This window comes from Urocitellus parryii, unplaced genomic scaffold (genome assembly GCF_045843805.1).
Source record: "Urocitellus parryii isolate mUroPar1 unplaced genomic scaffold, mUroPar1.hap1 Scaffold_37, whole genome shotgun sequence".
In the NCBI taxonomy this organism is placed as follows: Eukaryota; Metazoa; Chordata; class Mammalia; order Rodentia; family Sciuridae; genus Urocitellus; species Urocitellus parryii.
The window spans coordinates 7,444,213-7,468,704 of NW_027553327.1; the positions used below are offsets into that span (position 1 = coordinate 7,444,213).

Below are 24,492 nucleotides of genomic sequence, written 5' to 3' on the forward strand. Positions count from 1 at the left end.
AGTCTATGCTTCATGGAGATTATGCTTATTATTTATTCCTACTCATTTAGCTGCATGGGCCCTAGCATAGTACTGGCATATGGTGAATAATAAATATTTATAAATGTGGAATTTTGATGCTAAAATTCATCAACTTCACCTATCAATATATCTCTACTTCTCCCTATAAACATGTAACTGTAAATACAGGACTAGTCTGAAAAAAATCCTGCAAAATTTTCTAAAATTACATAATGACTTAATCAAATCAGTAGGCTTTGTAATAGCATAACTGGTGAAGCTCTAGAAACAGAAGATTATTTTATTATAACAAATTTTTAACATAGCCAGGCAACAAGTAGCACATGCCTATAATCTCACTGGATTGGGAGGTTAACGCAGGAGGATCATGAGTTCAAAGCCATCCTCAGCAAAATTGAGGTGCTCAGCAACTCAGTAGGACCCTTTCTCTAAATAAAATATAAAATAAGGCTGGGGATGTGGCTCAGTGGTCAAGTGCCCCTGAGTTCAACCTCCAGTACCCCAAAAAATAAAAATATTAAAAAAAATGTTTAACATATAGTTCATTTGTGGTCAGATGGTGAAAAAGTATACAAAGAATTTCATACAGTAAGGGATCCTCAAAGTATTCCATCCATTTTGTAATCTGCTGACTTTAATAAAACACATACGCTGAAGAATCCAGAAGTCTCAAATCAGTATGCACCAAGTTAGCTGACCAAAAACATTACAACAGTATTCTTGCATTAGAGTAGAAATAAAAGGATTTAGTGTTCAAAAGGAAACAGGTTAGATATTCCTGTGCGAAAGAATTGATACCTTAAATCACATCAATAATTGAGAATCTTCCTTCTGACAGATGAAGTATTTGCTTTCCTGTATCAACAACATAGTCTTCTGTTACTTTGTCAACAACAAGCTCATTCTTTAACTGAGATATTACTTCAGTTTTAAAAGGGTTTTCCTAAGTAAATAAATTTTACCATATAATTAGATTCCTTAATTTTTTTGGCGGGGGGGGGGAGAAGGGGGAGTTAGCAGGAATTGAACTCAGGAATGCTTGACCACTGAGCCACATTCCCCAGCCCTATTTTGTATTTTATTTAGAGATAGAGTCTCACTGAGTTGCTTAGGGCCTCACTTTTGCTGAGGCTAGATTTGAACTCATGATCGTCCTACCTCAACCTCTGTCATCAAACTACCATTATTTCTCTAAATCTCATTATGAGTTTGGGAAGTAGCATGTCTATGATTAAGACAGTATGTGTAGGCACATAGTTTACTTTTCTTCAGTGTTGATGATGGCTTGTGGATGTACTGTTCCTCTAATAGTGTTCATCTTAGCTTGGTTCAGAAAAGTGAAGACTTTTTCTTCATTATTTTATAGTAGATAAATTTCATTATAATTTTTAAGAACATATTAAAAACTAAAAGAAAAGCAGACATAGGCCTTTTGACTTATGAGTTGCAATTAGATTAATCTAATTTAGAAACTGAATAGCAATGCTAAAACTACATCATTTCAGTGTCTATGGAGGAACATTTTATAGAAAGAATGTTTTTGTATCTCAAAATTCATATGCTGAAGTCCAAACCCCATTGTGACTTTGTGATAGGACCTTTATGAAGGGAATTAAGGTTACAACATGACATAAGGGAGGGCCCCTTACCAAATATAAGAATTAGTGACCTTCTAAGAAGAGATACAAGGGAGTAAGCCCTTTCTCCAGCCACCATGTGAGGACACAAAATACATTATGCTACCTGACAGCTAGGAAGAGTCCCAATAAGTAACCAAATTATACGGCAACTTGATTTTGGACATCCCAAACCTCTAGAACTGTGAGGAAAACATTTTTGTTGTTTATACCATCTGGTCTATGGCATTTTATTATAGTAGCCCAAGCAGACTGATAAAGAACTCTTTTGTAGCAAATATGAACATACAAATCACATGCACCATCTTTGTTGCTAAAGAATAGCAGTAAGTACTCTGGAATTTGGAGAAGACATACTAGGAGGGCCAGGAGTGTGTGAAGTTTGTGAAGTCCTATCACTTTTTACTGCTTAGCAGTTCAAGATCGTATGTATATGATCTTTTTTTTTTAGTCAATAAATTCCACTATAATTTGAATCCTAGAGACATAGAATTTCATGTAAAAACAGACTAAAGCCATACACACACACACACACACACACACACAAACACAAACATACATATGCACATATACATACACACATAAGAAAATTTAGAAAACATTACCTTGGGCAATGTGAAGCAGGCTTATGAAATGGAAAGAGCTGTTCCACAGTAGTTTCACAAGTCACAGCCTGAACTGAAGAATAAAAGCACAAAACAATAAGTGACTCTGCTAGAGATGAAAACTCAACACACAGTAATAAGGAAATGAAATTTAAAAAAAAAGTCTCACCTGTTACTTTAGAGACTGTGAAGGAATTAGCAGACTGATATTTGCTAAAGATAAAAAGACAGTAATATCAATCATTTGCTTTTAGGCATCATCATAAGTGTAACTGCTAGGGCCTTTCAGATCCATGCACACTGTATTTTTAAAATCTTTTTCATTAAAATGTAAGAAGAGATATAAGTATACCTATGTAAGTAGAGATATAAGAATACATCACCTAGGCTAAATCCATACTAGCTTCACTTCTTAACATTAGAGGGTGGTTTCTTTTCATTATTAATCTCAAAAATAGATAAAAACACAAACAATGAACATACTATCTACACATTGGTTTCATATCAAAATTAAAATTCTCAAATACTAATTCCCAGTTTCCATGGAATCCACAGAGATAAACACAAGACAATGTTGTACAAAGCCTACAAATAATATGTCCCTTAAAGGAGTATGCATTAATCAATTTTTATTTATCCTCATATCTAGTGAAGTGTCTACAGCACATGAATGAATCTCGCCTCATTATATGAATTATTAAAAATAGGAATATAAAGTTAGGTACACCATTGTATGTCAAAATTTTAATTGCTTATGCATGTCCAGATTTTGAGATAAATACCTGTTACAGAAGGTAAAGATTTTTGTGATGGTATGTGTGTGTATGTCTGTGGGTGTGTGTGAAAATATATATATATTTGGTACTGAGGATTGAACTCAAGGCCACTCGGCCACTGAGTCACATCCCCAGCCCTATTTTGTATTTTATTTAAAGGCAGGGTCTCACTGAGTTGCTTAGCTCCTCACTTTTGCTGAGGCTGGCTTTGAACTCAAGATCTTCCTGCCTCAGCCTCCCAAGTTGCTGGGATTACAGGTGCACCACCACACCCAGCCATGTGATGGTATTTTTAGCATGGATATGATGTGTTCACCCTCTGAACATGTTAGCTCAGTATTGAAGGTGCAAATCTTAACAATATTTTATTTCAGTTTCAAATTTAATATTTAATATTTATCATCTGCAATGTGACATCCCTCCCAATAACATTATTTGAGTCACAAAGTATATATAACCTATCAAATGTAGTACACTTAATATTTCAAGAGAATTTCTACAATAGACAAGCAAAACTTAAACTTAAGAGAAAATATAAATGTTCTTTAATACAATATGCAGAGCTTGGCTTAATAAAGATAATAACTAGTAATTATTTATTGATGTAATTTATAAAATTTTGCTGAATGAATTAGCTAATAAATATTTCTACAAATATATTTTACTAAAGAGAGTTTTGCAAGTAGCTAAAACCTACATATCAAGCCTCTGAAAAAAAACTGTATACATTAAAGTTCATTCTGCAAATTTTAATAATTTATTTTCTATAACTATGAATTCCAGCTTAACCCTACTATGGAGCTTGGTTAGATTAAATTGTATAGTTACAAAGAAAGGAAATTACATTTGCTAAGAAAAACATTCTTCTGAGGCTCAACAATTCTTCTGAGGTTCAAAAGACACTACACAAAAATATGTCAAATATTATTTCTATTTCCTATAGAAAAATGAACAAAACTGTAGTGTTTTAGAATAAAGTACTTAGTGTATATAACATGAGAAACATTGAAAACAGTAATCAGTGCTTCTTATGGTATTGAATTGTATTTAGACTGACAATGGAAGACAATATAGTATATTATAGACTTAGCCAAATGCTCTTTACCAAGTAATCTGATTTAATTCATTAAAAAATTGCTGTTGCATAAAATAAACCATTTTCCTTAAACAGAGCAGAAAGAATATGCAAATTAATTAGTCTTCTCTGGGGTATCACTTGCCATAGCTAAAAATTCATTGCTTTATATTAAACTGTAAATTTACACATTCTTAATGAAAATGTTGAAAATTCAGATCATGCCCTTTATAAGCAAAAAGGTTTCAACTTTGAATTTAGATCCTTTTCCTTCTTCTAATCTATGGACATTAAGTAGCTAAAACACATCTTGAAAATTACCAACTTCTCTCGTCATTAATTAAATGCTTCTACACTTTGCCCTAAAAAAAATGTTTTAGTTCATTTTTACAATTTAAAATCATCTGGGTACTTACCCTATTGTTTGAACACCGTTTCTATTGGATTTGATGAAATAATGTTTTCTTCCTTGTCTGGTGATATCAACCCAACCACCCTCATTGTCTATGATACCATAATGAATTGAAGCTCTACAGATGCTGGATTGCTTGAAGGAAAAAAGAGGAGACACCATGATGTTAAAATATTTAATCTCTGCCTAAGATAAAACTACTTGCTACTGATATGACTTTAAATTAAATAAATATGTCTATGTCTAAGAAAAATATACTTAATATAAGTTGCTATATCCCACATGCAAATCTTAAAAATTATAGGGAAGGATTCTATTTCCATAAAATTAACATTTTTGATACTTACCATTTCATAATGTACACTGCCAATGACTTTAGCTTTACTATCCAAACAGCCAGCAGGACATTCATACCCAAATGAAAGTAATGGAAACAAAATTTAGCTTCTCTGTACATCAGTTTGAAATAAAAAGATTTCTTATATATTGTCAGTTGATTTTGAGAATGATAGTAAGTACTACCTATTACAGGTTGTCCCTTTGCACTGGTCTCGTAATCTTACTTCACAAGAAACAATCTGGGCTAAAAAGGAAAATAAAAGAAATCACCAAAATCATCTAGATAATGTAAAAGCTGCTACATTTGTTATGTATAATACAATGACAAGTTTGGGTTCATTCCCAAATGAACCAAATTAACAAAATCTACATGGCCTGGCCATCTAGGACAAATTTTAAATTCTTATAGTGATGCAGAGGTCTTACACATTTGCTGTGTGCTAATGACCTCATTTCTGTTGCTGTCATCTGATCTTGTCTGGACGTGGGTATCATGAACTTGTGCCTGCTGTCACTCAATTTCATTGGTTTCCTCTTCTCCAGGAGGATAATAGCTATCTGACCCTTCTGTCAGAAAGAAAGAGATATTTGAGAAAAATTAATCCCAGTTTACATGAGCAAAAGTTACTAAATAATGAAATGCCTGTATACAATGTTTAGTATTTAAAACTACAAAAATCAGTACTCTTTTGGCACAGATTTTATCTTAAAGCCATAATATTATGTACTGCACTGAAGTAAATGAAATACACATACAGGACTTTGAGCCCTTGATTCATCTGTGTGAGTATCTGGCTAATATTCAGTGGAGTCATTTCTAAACTCTGCTTGTATTTCAGTATGTTATCAGTGTTTGGTTTTCATAATGACATCAGAAAATATGCATAGTGATTTAATAATGCCAGGTATTAGGAAATGTAAGTTTTGCTTTCCCAAATGAAATCATATTTTTAGAATTTTCAGCAGGATCACATTTAGAATTCTCCCACAAGAAGGACTGATGTGCCTAAAGAAGGATTGATGTGCCCTTGTTATTTACTACCATATCCATTTCCATGGAAAACATTTTTTAAGAAGGAATTCAGTGTTCAAAAATTTCATCTTGACAATGGGAGATAGTTTCAAGCTTTAAATATATTTTTTTTTCTCAGACTGTCCTATATCAAGGGCTTATCAGTGGCACGTTATAGAGCAGTATATTATTTTCATGTGTGTTCCAGAACTCAAAACCTAGGAAAAATGAAGTCTGAAGGCAGAGGAAAGCCAACTTTAAGAAAAATGATCCTTGGTAAAGGGCAGAGACATAGCAGGTTCATGGGTAGAGTATAAAAAACAAAAACTAAACCAAACAAACCAACAACCCCCGCCCCCCGCCACACACACTCACAGTGAAAAGATGGTGCAAATACTTCTGGGAATTTAAAAATAATCTGACATAGATGGGTACTTCTTGACTGCTCATTATAGCAAATGAGCATTTATTCATCAAGAGAAAGTAAGACATTTCAACCAATCATCATTAAGAAGAATGTACAAGGCAATAAAAAGCATCCCCTTGGATCCTCAAAAGCATGACTTTCACAAAGCTCTGTTAAATATAATTTTTCTCTGTGTACTATAAATGTGACACCATATTTATATTTACTTTTTAAGATTTCAAATGCATTTGAGTGTACTAATATTATAATTGTTTTGTAGTACAACAAATGCATTAATATTATAACAGTTTTATAGTACCATTATATATGTTTTGGGATATTTTGGCATAAAGAATTGTACAGCCTACAGTGAAAAGTGTAGAATCAATATAATTCATTGTATATAAGGTACATGGAGAGTTTTGCAAAAACTCTAAATTCACTAAAAATAAACTTAAATTGTCAAAACCTTAAAAAATTAAAGCAGTTATGGAAACACTCTAGTCAACAATATATCCAAAAACAGCTATGGAAACTAAGTGTACTTTTGTGTAATTAAGTACATTTTTAAATTAATTATTATTATTTTAATGTGTGTGGTGCTGTGGAATGAACCCAGAGCCTCATGCATGCTAAGTAAGGATTCTACCCTGAGCTATACTCCTAGCCCTACTTTTTTTTTAAGTACAAATTAATGCAGACTGAATTAAAATATAAATCAAAGTGAATATTACAAAAAAATAGCACTTACCTTTGTAGCACAGATTTTCTCTACAGCCCCCTCCAAAACTAGGTGGGTAAGCAGAAGAGGGTCGTCCATGTTTGTAAGGGGCATGGCCCCACCAGTTTCCCCTTAAAGATATGATACACTCCATTAAGAGGTAGTCTAACGGCATGATTTATAAGACATTGCAACATATCACCCTATATGAATCTTCCAAGTAATGATCTTGATGTGTTACATGTATATATTTTGGTAAGCAGTCCTTTTGTTTACTAGGTTTAAATACAGATTTCTACCTCATTCTTCTGAAAATTATCAAAGTAATTTACTATATTACTGTTAAAAATTTAATTTTTTTACTGAAAACTAAATATTATAATGAAATATTCACCTATATCCCATATTCTTTAATCAAAATAGCTCACAAATTTAAATTTGTCCCTAAGAATGATTGTGGAATTTTTTAGAGTATGTTCAAATGGTCTTTATAAAGATAAAAATACATTTTCTCTAATCAAAATTCTAAACATCTATGGAACAGAATAGTTCAATGAGTGAAACTGAAGACATAAATATATGATTCCTGACTTCACAAAGATCATATTTTTAATTTTCATAAACACTTTAAGAACTTATTTTATGACCTATGCAACTATAATCACTGTTATATTAGGTAAAGTGAATTAAAACAATGTGATTTACTCAATATATACTGAAAATGAGAAAAAAATCACAAATATAAATTATTTTCATGTTCTTAGAAAAATTTACATCTAAAGGCAATGTTTTGTCTACTCACTTTGGGGAATAATTGCACACCATGTAGACAGCTTTGGGCCATATCTGCCCACAGATGTTCATGTTATGGAACAAATTAATGGCACAGTCTATTCTGTTAGTGGTTGCCCACACCACCTACATTAGAGAAAAGAAAGATTCAGAAAAAGCAGGCTAAGATGGACTAAGATGACATATCCAGGAGAAAAATGAATAAAATTGAACTGGAGAAACCAATATTTATCAACCAACATGAAATGAGACAATATCAAAAAGTGTATTTTCCCCAAGACTTTGGTTTCTGCTGAATTAAACTTTTACAGGGAATCTAAAGGTAAATAATTCTTTCTTGAATAAAATGTCAGCATTTAAGAAATATAAACTTACTAAATAATTCAAAATTTAATATCTTCACAAACCTGTCTGCCATATTAACATGTCTATGAACTGAATTTTACATCTTAAACAGAAAGCACTCAGAAAAAAATTGAAGTGTTGAGATTTCTTATACGACAGGATCTTTTCATTGTGCCACTGGTAATTAGGAAGTTCCAAGTTGATCTTAAATCTTATCACATGGCAAAGACGTATAGGTTTCATCTCACTGGTAGATTATTAGTCTCACTGATAATAGATTGTAGGAATTCTAGAAACTGAAATCAGTGGTGAGTTTTGTCTAGTCAAATCTGCCTATTATTTTATTTAGAAGTTTAGAACACATTCAATACCAAATATGAACATAAAATATAAAAAATATACATAAATTCTATAAACCTATAAAATGAATTGTTACTGGTAAATAAAACGAAAGTTCTATACTTTAGAGTAAAACTTTGACATTAAAGATAGTAAACTGCTCCCCATATGCATTTATTAAGGCCATATTAAAAGATGTTTCATATGAAAAATCATGGAAATAATGTCTTTTTAAGTCTTTTGGACTTTTTGTGATTGTTAGTTTTATTATTTAAAGAAATTTATAAGGCTGTTTCATGTAATCAGTAATGATGTGAGTTTTTAAAACAATAACCATTTCAAATAACATAATAAAGACACATACTCAGTAAACTTTGTTCTCCTCCTGTTGCTTAATTAAATTTGAAAAAAATGAAGAGAAACATACCCCAAACATACCTGCGTATAATGAGTACATACACGGCCAGAACATCTGAATGGACAATACGGGTTACATTCATGTTCATATGGGTAGCTAAAGTCTCTCACTTCATCATACCATGCTTGCACATGAAACGTTGGGGGTCTATACCTATTAGAAGCAAATAACCACAAAGAATAAGTAAAGTTGGAAAAATTTCAAAACAAAATATGGCAAAATAGATATATAAAACTTGGTAGAAAGATAGTTCCGTGTAAGTTGCACATTCTAAGCACTTCTGTCCATTATATTGTATCAATTATTTAAAACAAGCCTAAAAACCTGCTGACAATTCTGGTATGATATTTCATTTTTGTTATTTATTTTATGATATTTTATTCTTTTAAGCATCAAGGCTTTGAAAGTCTGCAATGATAAATTAATAAGTATTTCATTTCTAGCACTTATGTTTTTGAAAACAAAAATTCACATTTTTAAGCTACCTTCCCCAATGTGCTCCCAAGTTTTGTCCGATGGATGGCAGCAGGCTTGCAGGTCTGTGCTCCCACAAACAAGTTTCAGCCCAGGATTCTGCAGATCTTTCCAGCTCCACATCCCATGTCTACAATTCAAAACAGAAATAAAATACAGTTACAAGAATACAGTGTGCATATGGAGAGTGTGGACATTTCTTAGGCTTATAGCATTCATTATTCAGTCCTTAGGATTTCTTCCTTCTCTACAAAGTCAACATCTTGGTCGTATCATCTTGATTTTCTTATCTAGACTTTTGTATTAGTCATCTAATTAATCTCCTTGACTATGTATTTCCTCCAGCCAATTTGTCTTACAAATGTTGAGAGCTACTAAAGTGATCACAAATATATTTTTCTGCTTAAACACACCCAATAAATTCCCATACACATAAAACCCATGGTCTTTGTTCCTTATGATGACATGCTATTCCTTGCTGGTATTGTTTCCTTTGCCTTAAACTTCAGTTATTGGTCATATGCACCCCTACTCTTTTTTTCCTATCCTACCTTACATAACACAGTCTCTGTGATACCTTTTCAATTCTTTTAGAAATTGAAGCTCTCAAAGACTCTTTATTTAGCACCTATGACACTATAGTATTAATGTCTGATTGCATGTCTGATTATTTTCCTGAGACATAAAGTTGTCACAAGGCAGTTTACCTCATGCATTTTCTGAGTCTGTCAATAAATGCTGGTTGAAAACATGAATGAATAATAAATTTGATTCCTATAAAATATGTATGATTTTTATACATTAAATTAAATGACAACCAATTCATTTTAAAATAATCTATAAGGAAATTATTAAAATTATAAAATGATTACAGAAATAACTTTTCAAGCTCTGGGTTTAGAATTCAACTTGGTATTAATTTGAAAAATAGGCAGTGTGCTAAACATGATAGTAAGTCAGGTAGAAAGGGGATTGATCTTGGCACTACCACTTCAGTGTTATGAAGACAGGGAAAGAGTTCAGGGAAGAGAACATGAGCACAACTAAAGGACTAGCAAGGAGATTTCAGAGAGTAGATGAACTGAAATGACATTTAGGAATCTAAATTCCTCAAAGTTGATGGGAGACTGAAAGTAAGTGGTAAAGAAACAGAAAAGGTGAAGATTGACATGTTATGAGAAAGGAAAAAAGGGAAAGAGAAATAGAAGTATGTGTCTGTGGATTTCCCTGGCAGAATCTCAGCAGGCAGTACAAGGACTATATATCTGCCAAGTAGAGCACAGAAATATATAATTGGAATTCTGGAGTTCTATGTGAAGAATTATGCAGTTATTCACCCAAAGATTAATTTATTCAGGAAAAAAGATGTAGAATGATAAGCATAATTAAAAAAAATTATAGGGTTACCAAAATCAAAAGGGAGGAAGAACAATTAAGATTGTACATTGTGTAAAAAAATGATCAGAAAATTGAGAGAATCTAAAAAGGACTAGATTACAGGAATGACAGAACAAGAGATTTGAGGAATCACGAATGGGCAATGAGGCCCAGTGCCATATAAAGGTTGAGAAATATGAGGTTTGCTAAGTACCCATTCAGGATTAAGAGCAATTTCAGATCAGTGATGGGGAGAAATCTTAAAAAGTTAAGTGGAAAGAAAGTGGGGAAAAGCAAGTATGGGTGAATTAATGCTTTGCACAGAAGGAAGAGAGGTGAGGTAGAAGTTGAAGAAGGGAGGATGTCAGGGTGTGGGGAGAATTTGTTACTTTGATTTTAAAAAATGAAAGAAACCATGGAGACAGACAGACACACACACACACACAAACACACACACACACCAGTGTGAGGAACAGTCTCATAATTCATTCATATAATTTTCCCTAGATAATAATTCCTCCCTTTATGTTATGAAAACATAAAGAAAATCATGTTTTCAAAGTCACAAAGTAAAATATAATCAAAGTTAGAATAAGTATATTCCTATTATTGAACACTTTTATTAACCAGAAAAATACACAGGGACATATGTTTACATGCAACTAAAATCTTAGGAGCTGTAAGACTTTCATAAAAACTTAAATTTTACTGTTAATTAATGTCAAATATTCAAGATAACCAGTTTTATGACAAATATGAGAAATGCATGCTACAAATAAATATCTATCAGACATGTACTCTTTGCTAATATGGGCATACTATTCATTAACTTGTAACTACTAATTAATTTGTTTGACTTAACTTTATAATTACATATTTTATCTATTATATGAAAATATAATGCAAGTTGCTATAGTTATCTGTCTAAACAAAATTTAGGTTAAAACTAACGAATTCGGCTAAAGTCCCAGAAAATGGGCAAAATGCTGATTTTCCTTTTGTTTCTAGAATGTTGAAGAAATAATCACCTCTCATGTTTCCAAGCAGAACTAAGAAATAGGTTGTCCTTAAAGGACAAATTGTCCACAATGCTGGAAATCAGGGACTTGCATCTTGTTAAGTCATACTACAAAACTACACTTATCCTAAGGTGTCCAGTCCAGCAACCGCCTGTCAGGAACAGACAGGAATTGGAGGAAGATCACACACAGATACATATGGCTAGGGAAAAAATGCCTAGTGATGTTTTAAAATGCTCTCCCCACACAAGGTATAGATGAATCCCCCCCTCTCTCCTTCAGTCTGAGCTGCATAGTGACTTCTAATAAACAGAATGAGGTTGTAAGACTTTTAAGGCTAGGTTAGGAAACAGAGCTTTTATCTGCTTTTGGTTTATATTTATTTTCAATTTTAAGAAACAGCTTGAATACCTGAGCCAATAATTTAAAAGTTGGGCCACAGCAAAGAGATAGCTGGAAAGACAATGTGGAGAGATAACACAGAGATGGAGATCAAGAACAGCTTGCTCCATTAAGGAATTTGGAGCCCAACCCCACAATATGTAGATCGGAGCCAACTTTTTCTTCTATCAGATGCAGAGTCTCTGATTTGATATCAAGCTCTTTGATCCATTTTGAGTTAACTTTTGTTCATGGCGAGAAAAAGGGATTCAGTTTCATTTCGTTGCATATGGATTTCCAGTTTTCCCAACACCATTTGTTGAAGATGCTATCCTTCCTCCATTGCATGCCTTTAGCCCCTTTATCAAATATAAGAAAGTTGTAATTTTGTGGATTGGTCTCTGTGTCCTCTATTCTGTACCGTTGGTACACCTGCCTGTTTTGGTACCATTACCATGCTGTTTTTGTTACTATTGCTCTGTAGTATACTTTGAAATCTGGTATTGCTATACTGCCTGATTCACACTTCCTGCTTAGACTTGCTTTTGCTATTCTGGGTCTTTTATTTTTCCATATGAATTTCATCCAGCTTTCTGAGCTCCAGCCAGGCCCTCAGGTGATGGTGATCCAGGTCATGGAAACATGTAGGACCCCAAAGGAGCACCACCAGATAACCTGCATTAGAGTCCTGAAGACCGTCATTTGAGGTCATTTTGCTCTTGTTTCACATGGTTCTATAATCTTAGATGTTATTTTTTTTGGATAAAATTGAAGATAGACCCTTTTTAGAGAAGATATACAACTAGCTTCAAATTAATAAATTTGTAAATTTTGATAGTTTGTTTATATATACTATATAGAATTTAAAATCAAATCTAAAATATTGCATTCATATGCTTTAGGCTAATTTTTTTTAATTTGTAAAATATGTCAGCTGAAATTTGGTTACTCAGAAAGACAACTTTGAGGACTAAATTCATTTATTGTGTATACACAATGTGTAAGTTGCTTCTAAGTTGCAAGTTCAATTTTTGGTTAGCCCACTGAAAATAGAAGGAAAATACATTGAATAAACTATAATATCACTAATAAGGTCATTATTATTTTAACATAAGGGCTGAGGCAGAGAGGGCATACAGCAAAATTCAGTCCTTTATCAATATTTAATAAATATTAATTAGTGACAATTTAAAATAAATTATTTAAAGAATGTAATCAAGAATAGGTATTTAGGTCAGATTCAATAATACAAATCAAAAAGATTATTAGAACACAAGGTACTGGAAATATAACACTTCTGGAAGAAATACTGTCATGACATGATGACAGTATGGTATGTGTATATTTTCATACTACAACATGTTATTTCAGGTTTTAAGACTATCAATAATTCATTGTACCCATTCTGTTTAAAATTAAGGTTGGTCTCTAAGAATTGCTATTTAAATTCAGGTTTGAAAATTAAATCAAGATGGCCTAAGGGGCTTTGGTTTTGTTTCTTTCCTCTCTGAACTATTCACCCAGCATTCAAATTAAACTACACTAAAATTACCATTTAATAAAATGGATCCCGAGATAAATAGAAATGAAAACACCTTTGTTTTCCAGCAACATTTATATGTTGTTCATTCTTAGAACATAGTAATGTCTTCAATGAAATTTTATTAATAAAAGAAACATTGAGAATACTATTGACATTCTTCATTTCATTTCATTGTATTTTTTCTGGTTTTTGTTTCTGTAGTATTGGGGATTGAACCTAGAGTTTGCATACTCTAGGCAAGTGCTCTACCACTGAGCTACACTCCCAGCTTAACATTTTTAAGCCAGTCCAATATGGCGGCTTACTTATTCCAAGTATGTGTGTGTACAAATTTAAATCTTAACAAAAGACTTTGAATACATAATGACTTTCGTATTAAAATATTATATTTGTAGAAAGTAGAAATTCATAGTTATCTGGACTAACATTAAACTTTGACCACTATCCTTTGTGAAATATGAATGAATATGAGCAGTTCATATTCCCACCAGGATATCTGCTATCTTGCTCAAATAGAGTATTCAATAGTAGTTGGAAATCATTCAAGAAGATGGCTTTAGTAGAGGTAAGACTACAAGCTTACCAGTAAGTTATATCACTATATATTAGGCAAAAAGACTCCTTAGAAATTTAGTGTTTTCTCTCTCTTAAGTATGGAGAAGTTTTCCCTTTAACAGTTTTAAGTATTTTCAATTATATCTTCTTGAGCATAGTAAGTTTATAGCTATTTTCAGATTTATATAATTTGGAAATTGATGTTTTGGGAATTCACTCTTCATAGCTTCAAATTTTTTATTGCACTGTGTCATACAAGAGTTTAAGATGAATGTTGATTAGTCACTATGAACTGTTTGGAGATGAGCATTATCTGATAACTAAGTCTTTGCAATTGGTAGTTGCTATGATTTGAATATGAGTAGTTGTCCTCCAAAAATACATATATGATGACTTGGTGCCCAGAGAAGCTCTGTTAAGAGGGGCTGTGAAACTTTTAGGAGATAGGGCCTGATGAGAGGTTCTTATGTCATTGGGGGTCATACCCTCATAGGACTGTGGGCTCTACTCATTTTCTTCTCTGCTTGATATGTGACTGCTTGCTTCATGATGTGCTCCCACCATTGCCATGGGATGCCCTCACCAAAGGCCCAAAGCAATGGGGTAACCTAATCCTAAATTTGAACCTCAAAAGCTGTGAGCTAAATAAACCTTTTGTCTTTATTAATTGCCTCAAGTATTTTGTTTTAGTAATGTGAAGCTAACACAGTATTAAAAACTACAGTGAAAGACAGACCATATTCCATGTAAAAGTTAAACATCCATTTCATACAGAACATGTTATAATCAATTATTGAAAAACTTTAAATAGCATAAACATATATAAGACTAAATTTGTTGTATGTATTCACAAAAGTGATATATCTTTAATGTATTCCCAAGATGAATGTGAAAAAAAATCATAATCGGTTCTTAAGTATCATCCTATTAAGTAATCTAATGAAATGACAAACACAAGTCCATGACATAATTTACAACTTAATGTGGACTTTTAAAATATGCATTACTTTCTAGCAAAATAATAATCTAACATAAGCACAGTGGCATTAAAAAAGCAGTAATGCTGGACGTCTGGATCTATGTTGGATGCTCTGGCCTTGCCTTCCCACCACTGAAAATTTCAAGTAACATGAAAAAACTATTTTCTAAAGCTGTTTGAGCATTTGGAATAAACTCTGAAAAATAAATTCTGTGGTCAAGGGTGATATGTTGTTTTTTTTCCTCATATGTGGATGCTAGAAAGGAAAAGGGGGGAAAAGATGAGTCTTTGATCTCATAAAAGTAGAAAGGAGACCAGTAGAATAGAAAAAGAGGCCACGTGGGGAAGAAAGGGAGGAAAACAGGGATTTATTCAATATAGCAGAATGATATATACTCAATATAATAGAATGATATTGACCAGATTACATGGTTCTATCATTGGCACATATGTATAATTATAATGCACCAATACAATATAGGAAAAATTAACAAATAATAAAAATTTAAAAGTGATTATGGAAGGGGTGGGAATACTTCAATTTGAGGAAAACTAATTAATTTCACAAACATCCTGCATTGGGTCCCATGACATACATAATTTGGAAAACCACTCCTGTATCTCCAATACTACCCACCCCGTTTCTGAGCATACTGTCAGAACCAATGAGAGCAGCTTTCTGTGAGGCTAAAATGTCCCTTCCTGAGGGCTTCGTGTTCTGGACAAATACCTCAAGGGCATGAGTAACACACTTTCCTCCCATTTTATTGTATAGGCTGAGACCAAGGTAAAAACTACTCAACCATAGGTAATTAAATAACCCAAAAATCAAATACTATTAAAATTGTACCTTTTCATCTCTATCCCTTTGATTATGTCAAGTTTGGTTTCTGTTTTTCTTATCTGTAACATCAGAGAAATGGAAAATATCTTTTTCCTTCCTTTTAGCTTTAAATGCTATTATTTGGACTTATGTTCCCTTGGAAATGGCCTGTAGTACTTTGCAGCACCCATAAGAACATAATAACAGTAAAATAATACTTCTGATGACAATAAAGAGATTCTCTTAACTAAGGGGCAAAAGCAGTTTTGTGACTTCCAAGATCACATAACCAAGTAGACTTCAGATGTTCTAATTATGAGTAATTTTTAAAGCAGAGCTCAATGGTTTCTGAGCCACTTGTATTAACACTGTTCAAAATAGATATATATATAACAAAAGGTACGAATTTCCAATTAAGGGAATAAGAAGATATTTTTAATCAAGAAGTTAAAACCAGGCCTCTCTTTAGCCTTGTTCTGAAAACACAATGGTAATATATTTGAAATAAGGCACAGTCCTCTTTGTGTAATTTTTCTGAAAGTTAACAGGAACACAGTGATTTTTGTGTCAACTCATGAATATCAAAGTAATTTAAATATATATATATATATATATATATATATATATGTATATAATTATCTTTTATAATAACACCTTTATGAGATTATTCTTGCTATCTCACCACTTCTAAAAGACAGGTTCTTAAATTAATCATCTTACTTCAAAAATTAAATACCTCCTCAAATCACTTGTTTTTTCTTATTTAAATCAGAAACTGCAATAAAAATAATCAGATGAAATGTGTTGTCCATGTGATCCTTTCTTTAACTGGATCACCCAGATATCCCAACAATTCATTATTCTATGGAAGCAACATCAGACAGTTTAAAAGTCACCGTATTCAAATTCCAAATACAACTCTTCATTCTAAGTCTTCAAGGCAACTTTCTTTTCTTCCAAACAGACATCTTCGAAATAAATAAATAAATAATTCTGTGCTGAAAAGGCATCTGATATTTTAGTTAGCGAGTCACCTGGTATTAAAAAGCACTATGGAAAAGAGCCGCAATGTGCCCCTGGCCATTTGAGGTTACTGCAGGTATTCAACTGCTCTGTTTCACCTGTCCTGAGAAGACTTTATAGTTGTGGGGAAAATGCACAAGGCTCAGGTTTCAAAGGAAGCACTTAAGTCACCAGCACAGAGGCACTGCCAGCTAGAGAGCAGGATCACCTCAAGGCCATACACACAGTGAGGTCTCCAGAAAACTGCAGAGACTGTGAGGCAGGCCAGGCAAGGTTTCTTTAAAATTGACTCTAAAACAAAGCCACATCACTAAAAGAAAAGTATGTAACCCCTGAGAGAGATGCCTAAAATTAATTAATTTCTGATATGGAAATCAGAATTCCAATTAAACACCCATGTTTTAATATTATACTAATACTATACATATACATATATTTTTTTTCTGGGGGGAGGGGGAGTTATCAGGGGATTGAACTCAGGGACACTTGACCATTGAGCCACATCTCCAGCTCGATTTTGTATTTTATTTAGAGACAGAGTCTCACTGAGTTGCTTAGCACCTTGCTTTTGCTGAGGCTGGCTTTGAACTCACCATCCTGCCTCAGCATCCTGAGCCACTTGGATTATAGGCACATACCACTGGGTCCACGGGTACTATATTTAATATTATAACAGATGCATAATATAGGGCAGACTTTCCTCATGGTGCAATAGAGCCATTAATCTGAAACAACACTTACATTACATTTTGTCCAGCATTTCTATTAATTAACCTCATCTCATTGTACAATTGAGGCCCTTGTGGCTCAACCATTCTCAACATGGGCCCTTTACAGCTGCTCTAATAAACTTTTACGATGGCTCCTTATATAAAATTTGGCTTAGAATAGATCACAAATAAACACTTATTGATTATTTCGAGTCTCACATTTGGCCTGGGACTGAGCAATAGCTTAGGTCAGATGTACCAGAACCTGAGTTCCCAGCCTTAGATAACCATGCTTAGAAACCACTAGGGAATTCTGTCAAAATATAGATTCTGACTCAGTTGGTCAGGAGAGAAATGCTAAGTCTCACCTGGTGCCAGGACCGTGCTGAGAAGCCATGCTTTCAGTAGTAAGGTTCTAACACCTGTCCATTCATATTTCTTGGTCACACCAGAGATAACCACAGGACTGTTCTCTCTATCCTCTCTTCCTTAACTACTTAAACCTTATCCTTTTTCCTCTTGGAAAGTCCCTTCTCTTGGAACCAACTGCAACCACAAAACTCCCTTTATCTCACCCTCCTCTGAATCTTTTTTAAACATATAAGTTACCTATTACTATATGTTATAGCTTGTATGTGCTGTGGTTTAGATCTCGAGTGTCCCCCAAGGCTCATGTATTGTAGGCATGGTCCCCATGAAACAACATTCAAAAGTGGATATCTGGAGATAGGACAGGATTGTGAAGGCTCTCATCTCACCAGTGGATTAATTCATTGACAGATTCATAATTTGAGGGTTTTATTGGGAGGTGGTGGAAACTGTATAGAATGTGAAGCCTAGTAGGAGGACGTAGGTCAGTGTGGACATGTCCTGGAAGGGTATATCATGTCTCGTGTCCCCTTTTCCCACGCCCTCTCACACACTCTCTTTTTTTCCTATCACTGTCTATCTGTCTCTTTCACTCTCTTGCTCTCTGCTTCATGGCCACCATGAGCTAGCTGAACAGTTTTCCTTCCACCATGATGTTTTTGCACTGGAGTCAGCACACAATGGCCTGAATCCTCTGAAACCATGAGCCAATATAAATTTTTCCTCCTGTCAGTTGATTTTCTCAAATATTTATCACATGAATGAAAAGCTGTCTACCACACTACATATTCTCCTAATTCTCTCTATTGCTTTGAGTCTTACCAAACCAGAATTTTAACTCAAAATTTGTGCCTTATACTTTTTTTCCATGGCACCTATTTGCCTGAGACTGGGCAATAACTTAGGTCAGATATACAAGAACCTAAGTTCCCAGCCTCAGACGTACATGATGATTTAAATTTAGGTGGAAGGACGTCCGTTACATAGGGGTAAGTCCCTATCAGTTGAAGTTGAATTTTTCTGTAAATGTCATAACTTTTTATAGACTTTCTCATAAAGGCTACAGTAATGCCATTACTCTGTTCATTGTCATGTAAAGAGAAGAGTCGTTTACTCTTCAGGACTAAGCTCTCAAGATCTGAGGAGACCTCAGTATTCAGTTTTTAATATTTCATATATTTTATATTTTAATATCAAAATAATAGTAACAGGGTTTGAAACTAATTAAAACTTGCTTTAATTTACTGCACTTAGAGATGCCTACTTTAAAACCAAACATTAACATGACAATTTTGTAAAAGAAAAAGTTGGTGGACAGATAGAAACAGACACTACAATTTAACATCAAATTTCCCACTTAAATCAATGACTAATATAAGAAACATTAAATGCATGTTACATATTTTGAAACTCCAGTATAACACTATTCATTTTACCTCTCTCACTGTATTGAGAATTCTGTGTTATTATCAAAGATTCTTGCCTCAGGAATGACAGGTTTCTATGCTTCCAGAGAAAGCCATGCAATCTCTATGTCTTCTGTTTTCTTGACTGCCAAGAAGCTGAAAGTTATTTTAATAACAATAGCATTTCTATCAGATTCTTCACTTTACTGGGGAATATGCCTACAGCATCCTCTTCCTGACATTTAAAACAATGACTATCATGATGGTAAATATGCACATACAGCTTTCCAAAGTCTTTTTCTGAAAACCTGAGAAATAAACTTTATGTTATTCTTCATTTGTCCCCATACAGTCATCTCAGCCCCTGATGTCATGTACTATGCTTCAAAAGGCTCAACTACCTAGAGTCCCCTCAGGCTCTCTGGCTTCTGGTTGTTTTTGGCCAATGGAAGACACGGATGACAAATCAGGGCAATTTAAGTACTGATTATGCCTTCTGAGTCCTCTCCTCTCTGCCTGTCCATGGTGATGGTGTTCTCTCACACAGTCCAATTCCAGGTTTCAGTCCCACTAGGTTGTGGCTCCACCACTCAAGGCTGGACATCCAACCATCTCCTGTACATCTCTCACCTTAACCCAGTCCACACTCTGCCTATAGACCTCTCTTTATTATTCTATTTCTGTAGAGCACATATTAATGTATCATTTGTTTCCTGAGAAACAAATATCTGAGTATAAAAGGATCTCAAAATTATATCAGCAAACTAACATATTATTTGACACATACCAGATCTTAATAAATGTTTTCTTCTTCCTATTACTCTAAGAATCACAAGACTCTAAGAATCTGCTGTAATTAATATAAACTTTTAATTTCCATTTGGAACCTTGATATTCACATGACCAAGGATGAATTTCAAACCCATTTTTTTTCATCAGTGTTGGGGATCAAACTCGGGGCCTCTTGCATGCCAGGCAAGTACTCTGCTGTAAGCTATGCCCTCAGCTCCCTAAATCCAAAGTTTTAAATGATCTAAACACAGGATAATCACTGCCATCTAAAGTTCAAATGAAAGAATAATCACAGAATATGAATTAAAATTTAGAGTAAGTTATTCCTAGCATTGCTTCGAATCTCTTAATAGTCAAATAATTGGAGACCTTGCTAACATTAAATTCCCAAGATTACATTTCTTCTAAAGCTTCTAACTTCAGGAAATAAATGATACAACAACATGTGCTCTACAGAAAAACTAAATAAAAGAGTTTAGGTGATACCAATACTATATATATATATATATATATATATATATATATATATATATATATATATATATACACACACATACACAGAAATACATGTTTGTATATATACATGCATATGTATCTATATATGCTAAGACAAATATTTTTAAAATATGAAGAAACCCAAAGTTTTAAAATAATTTGTATTGATTTACGGAAACCAAACTAAATGCTGCCAAACTACTCCCAATGACATCTTTCTTTACAGGTAAGCAGAGAAAAAATTAATAGTGATATGCTCTTGCTCAAGTCTGCCATGAGTATCACTCAATAGAACAAGGTTCTCCATTATTTGGGAAAATATCCCTTTGAATATCTACAAAATAGAGGCCCAGATCAGTTCACACAGATCACATCTCCCACACTCTCCCCTTCAAAGCTGCACTCATATTTCCCTACCAATAACTGCAGATAAAGTTCTCACCATCCAAATGCTCTCTACTACAGACCCTGCTACATGATCACTATAACCTCTTCCAAATAGCATTTCAAAATATACCTATTCTAATATACCTCCCCTAGCCACTCCTTCATTCTGAATTTGTTATGCTTATGCAGTTTAAAAGATACTAATGTTTTCTTCTTACCACATGGTGATTTATATTTTGAAGACAGTTCTCAGTGGAAAGCCCTGGCATTGTGATCATTCTATCTTCAGGAAGATTCCCCTCCCTGCCTTCAGAGAGGTTCTGACCACCCCACATCACATGACAGAGATGTCAGTGACCCATTGCAGCTCTGAAAATCACAAAATCCATGAGAATTTAAAAACCCATCATGCTTACTAAAGAAGTTTTTCCCTCTAATCAAAAAACTGCTGCACTTAAAAATGGAAAATTAAGTAAAACATAAGCTCTCTACTTCACTGGGAAGAATGCCTTTGCAATTTTCTAACGGAACTAACTTGTCAAAACAGAATCAAATCCTTTGCATTCAGTCCACTTTAAATTGTTGAAAAATCTAGTCATCTTTGTATTCATTCATCACAGTGTTTCTCCTTCCAACTAGCATAATACTGAGCTTAGAGCACCTGTGAGCTGCTAAGCTGGGGATTACAAAGATTACTACAGCACAGTCTCTAACCACAAAGGAATGCAAGGACAGGGGGGAGGAGGGACATATAGAGAAGAGGCAGAGGCATGTCTAGGAGGTTATGGAGACCAGAACTGGGGTGGAGGCAACATGTGACTCTGGAGGGAAGGTTTATTCAAAAGCTGATTATGAGGAAAAGTAGAAACCCCTTAAAGAAAAATAATCTGCTGGGATGAATGAGCTTGATCAGCATAAAAACCCCAAGGCATACAGAATGAGTACAGAGATGTTCCCATGTAATAGCACTGCTTTTTATTGTTTTGGTTTTACTCACTTTGTTCACAAAAATCTCAGCATAAGAGACCTCTTGGTCTTTTCTTCACAGATAAGATCTGATGTCCTTACTCCATCTTCATTCAAGAGCCACCCCAATGCATTATCATGTCAGTATTTGGGTGACTGCTCTTTAATGCTGGATTTGCAACACCATCAACATAAAAGGGAGAGCTCATAATAATAACTCCATGTTCATGGCAGGTCTCACCTAGTAGTGAGACCTGCCCTTTCTGAAATTCGCCTTCCTCCCTTCTCACTCATATGCCTTTGAATTGTCTCCTGTCACTGGCAGCACTTTCACTATCCTGTAGAGCAGGGTCATTGCCAAATTTTGATGTTGCATTTCCTACTCCTCAGATGGAGCTCAACAGTAGGCCGACATATTGGACATGCTGTCCAAGCCTCTTCATTTCTGAAGTCTAAATACTTAGGAGGGTGGAAAGGGGCTTCTCTTCTCCTGCATCAGTTGTTACACTTGCTAAATATAAAAAGAGAGAAGGAGAAAGAAATCATTGAGAGGGAAAATTAAAGAAACTGAATTCTGGAGTCAGCTATTCATGTCTGCTTTTAAACCTTGCTTCAAGCTTTCCTTCTACTTCATATGGGGATCCCAGCAGTTACCATAATCACCTGGAACCTTGTTAGGAATGTAGGATATTAGATCCACCCCTAGATCTACTAGGTCAATATCTGCATTTTAACAAGAACCCAGGGAAGTCTATGCACATTAAAATTTGAGGGAAATGGAATAAAGTACCCCTATTTCTACCCAACAAACCATATCTCATTGGTTTTTTAATGAAAAATATTTTCTACCCTTAATATCCTGGTAACTGATTTCAAAATATGTGTTAGTTAAATGTGTAAAATATAAAGCATGAACTGCTTTATGCAAAAGATACTGCGTTGGTTTTCATATTTTGCCTTTGAAGTTGATGAGCCACTAATACAGGCTATCTGTTGACTTTCCCCCAATGAGCTACATGTAGGTAGTTGACACAGTAATACCTTATTGATTCTATTAATCAGTATAGACTAAAGAAAACCAGTAAGATTCACAAGATCACAGTGTTAGGTTCCTATCTTTGGCCAGTTAGTAACCCATGAATGCAAGTTACATAGTTGGGTCAATGGTACCTAATTGTATTTTTTAGAGTTCCTATGCAAATATCTATATTTAGCATTCAGTTTTCAATGTAAACCTCAAATATACTATCTGGTCTGTGTATCCTGATCTGTATTGTCTGATATCCAGATATTTTAAAATGGATCCCCTCCTATGATGACTTAAATTATCTCTTTTTTGCCTAGTCAAGCCATGGCACTATGGGCAGTGGCTGGACAGAGTGATCTGAACAATGGCAAAATAGAGAAGGCACCATTATTTACCATATCTGATTTTTTTAGTAACATCATGACATACTAGTAAACTTCTCCCATACCTAATAGACTTCTGAACTTAAAAGTAATGAGAGAAAAGTGAACTTGAAGTATCTCAACACCTCCCATATGTCTGACTCCATAAGTTCCCTTACTCAGAATCTCCAGAATCACTATTTCATAATAGTGATAATAGTCCTATCTTTAAACCCCCTTCTTTCCCTCCCACTCAATCCCAGCTAATGATTTTGCTTCATAGTTCACTGGAAGTAATAAAAGCATTCATATAAAAATTTCCTTTTCTTTATCAAACACACCAAATGACCTACTTCTGTGTCAACAGCCTCAGCCTTTGCTGTTTGAATAAATGAACTGACTTGTAGTTCTATTTTCTCTCTCCCACACCAAGGGCTTTCTCAACTTGTTTGTTTCCACTGACCTATAAATACGTTCACAAAAAATTAAAGCAAAGCTTTTTCATATGCCTCTATAGCTATAGTCTCCCATTTCTCCAATTTCCTTCACAGCAATGGTATCTTGAGTAGGTAAGTTACTTCATTTGCATATCCTCTAATCTGTTCTTACTCCTCACCAGGGCTTTTGGGCACACTTCACCCCTGAAATCCCGTAAGAAGGTTACCAACAGCCTCCATATTGACAAAATTAACTTATCTTCATATCTTACAGCTTTTTCAGCAATACTGAAAAAAGTGACCTCTCCTTTGTCAATCTTTCCTCTCCTGGCTTTGTGACACCAATTTAATCTGTCTTTCCCTCCAAGCTTGCCAGCCACTTGTTCTCAACTTCTTTGCTGGCTTCTCCTTTCTGCTGGATCTTTTCATAGTACCATGCCCCTGGGCTCAATCTAAGGTGTCGACCCCT

The 24,492-nt window shown here is 34.2% G+C and overlaps 1 protein-coding gene across 1 annotated transcript in view; it reads right to left on the reverse strand.

The window, feature by feature from the left end:
* LOC144252109 (cysteine-rich secretory protein LCCL domain-containing 1-like) overlaps positions 1–24,492 on the reverse strand; it is a 42,460-nt gene that overhangs the window by 10,076 nt on the left and 7,892 nt on the right. The window contains 10 exon segments of the mRNA XM_077794662.1: positions 2,264–2,336; positions 2,433–2,476; positions 4,531–4,661; positions 4,874–4,941; positions 5,050–5,109; positions 5,292–5,432; positions 7,035–7,135; positions 7,807–7,922; positions 8,919–9,051; positions 9,384–9,502. Coding sequence (XP_077650788.1) covers positions 2,264–2,336; positions 2,433–2,476; positions 4,531–4,661; positions 4,874–4,941; positions 5,050–5,109; positions 5,292–5,432; positions 7,035–7,135; positions 7,807–7,922; positions 8,919–9,051; positions 9,384–9,502 — 986 coding nt within the window.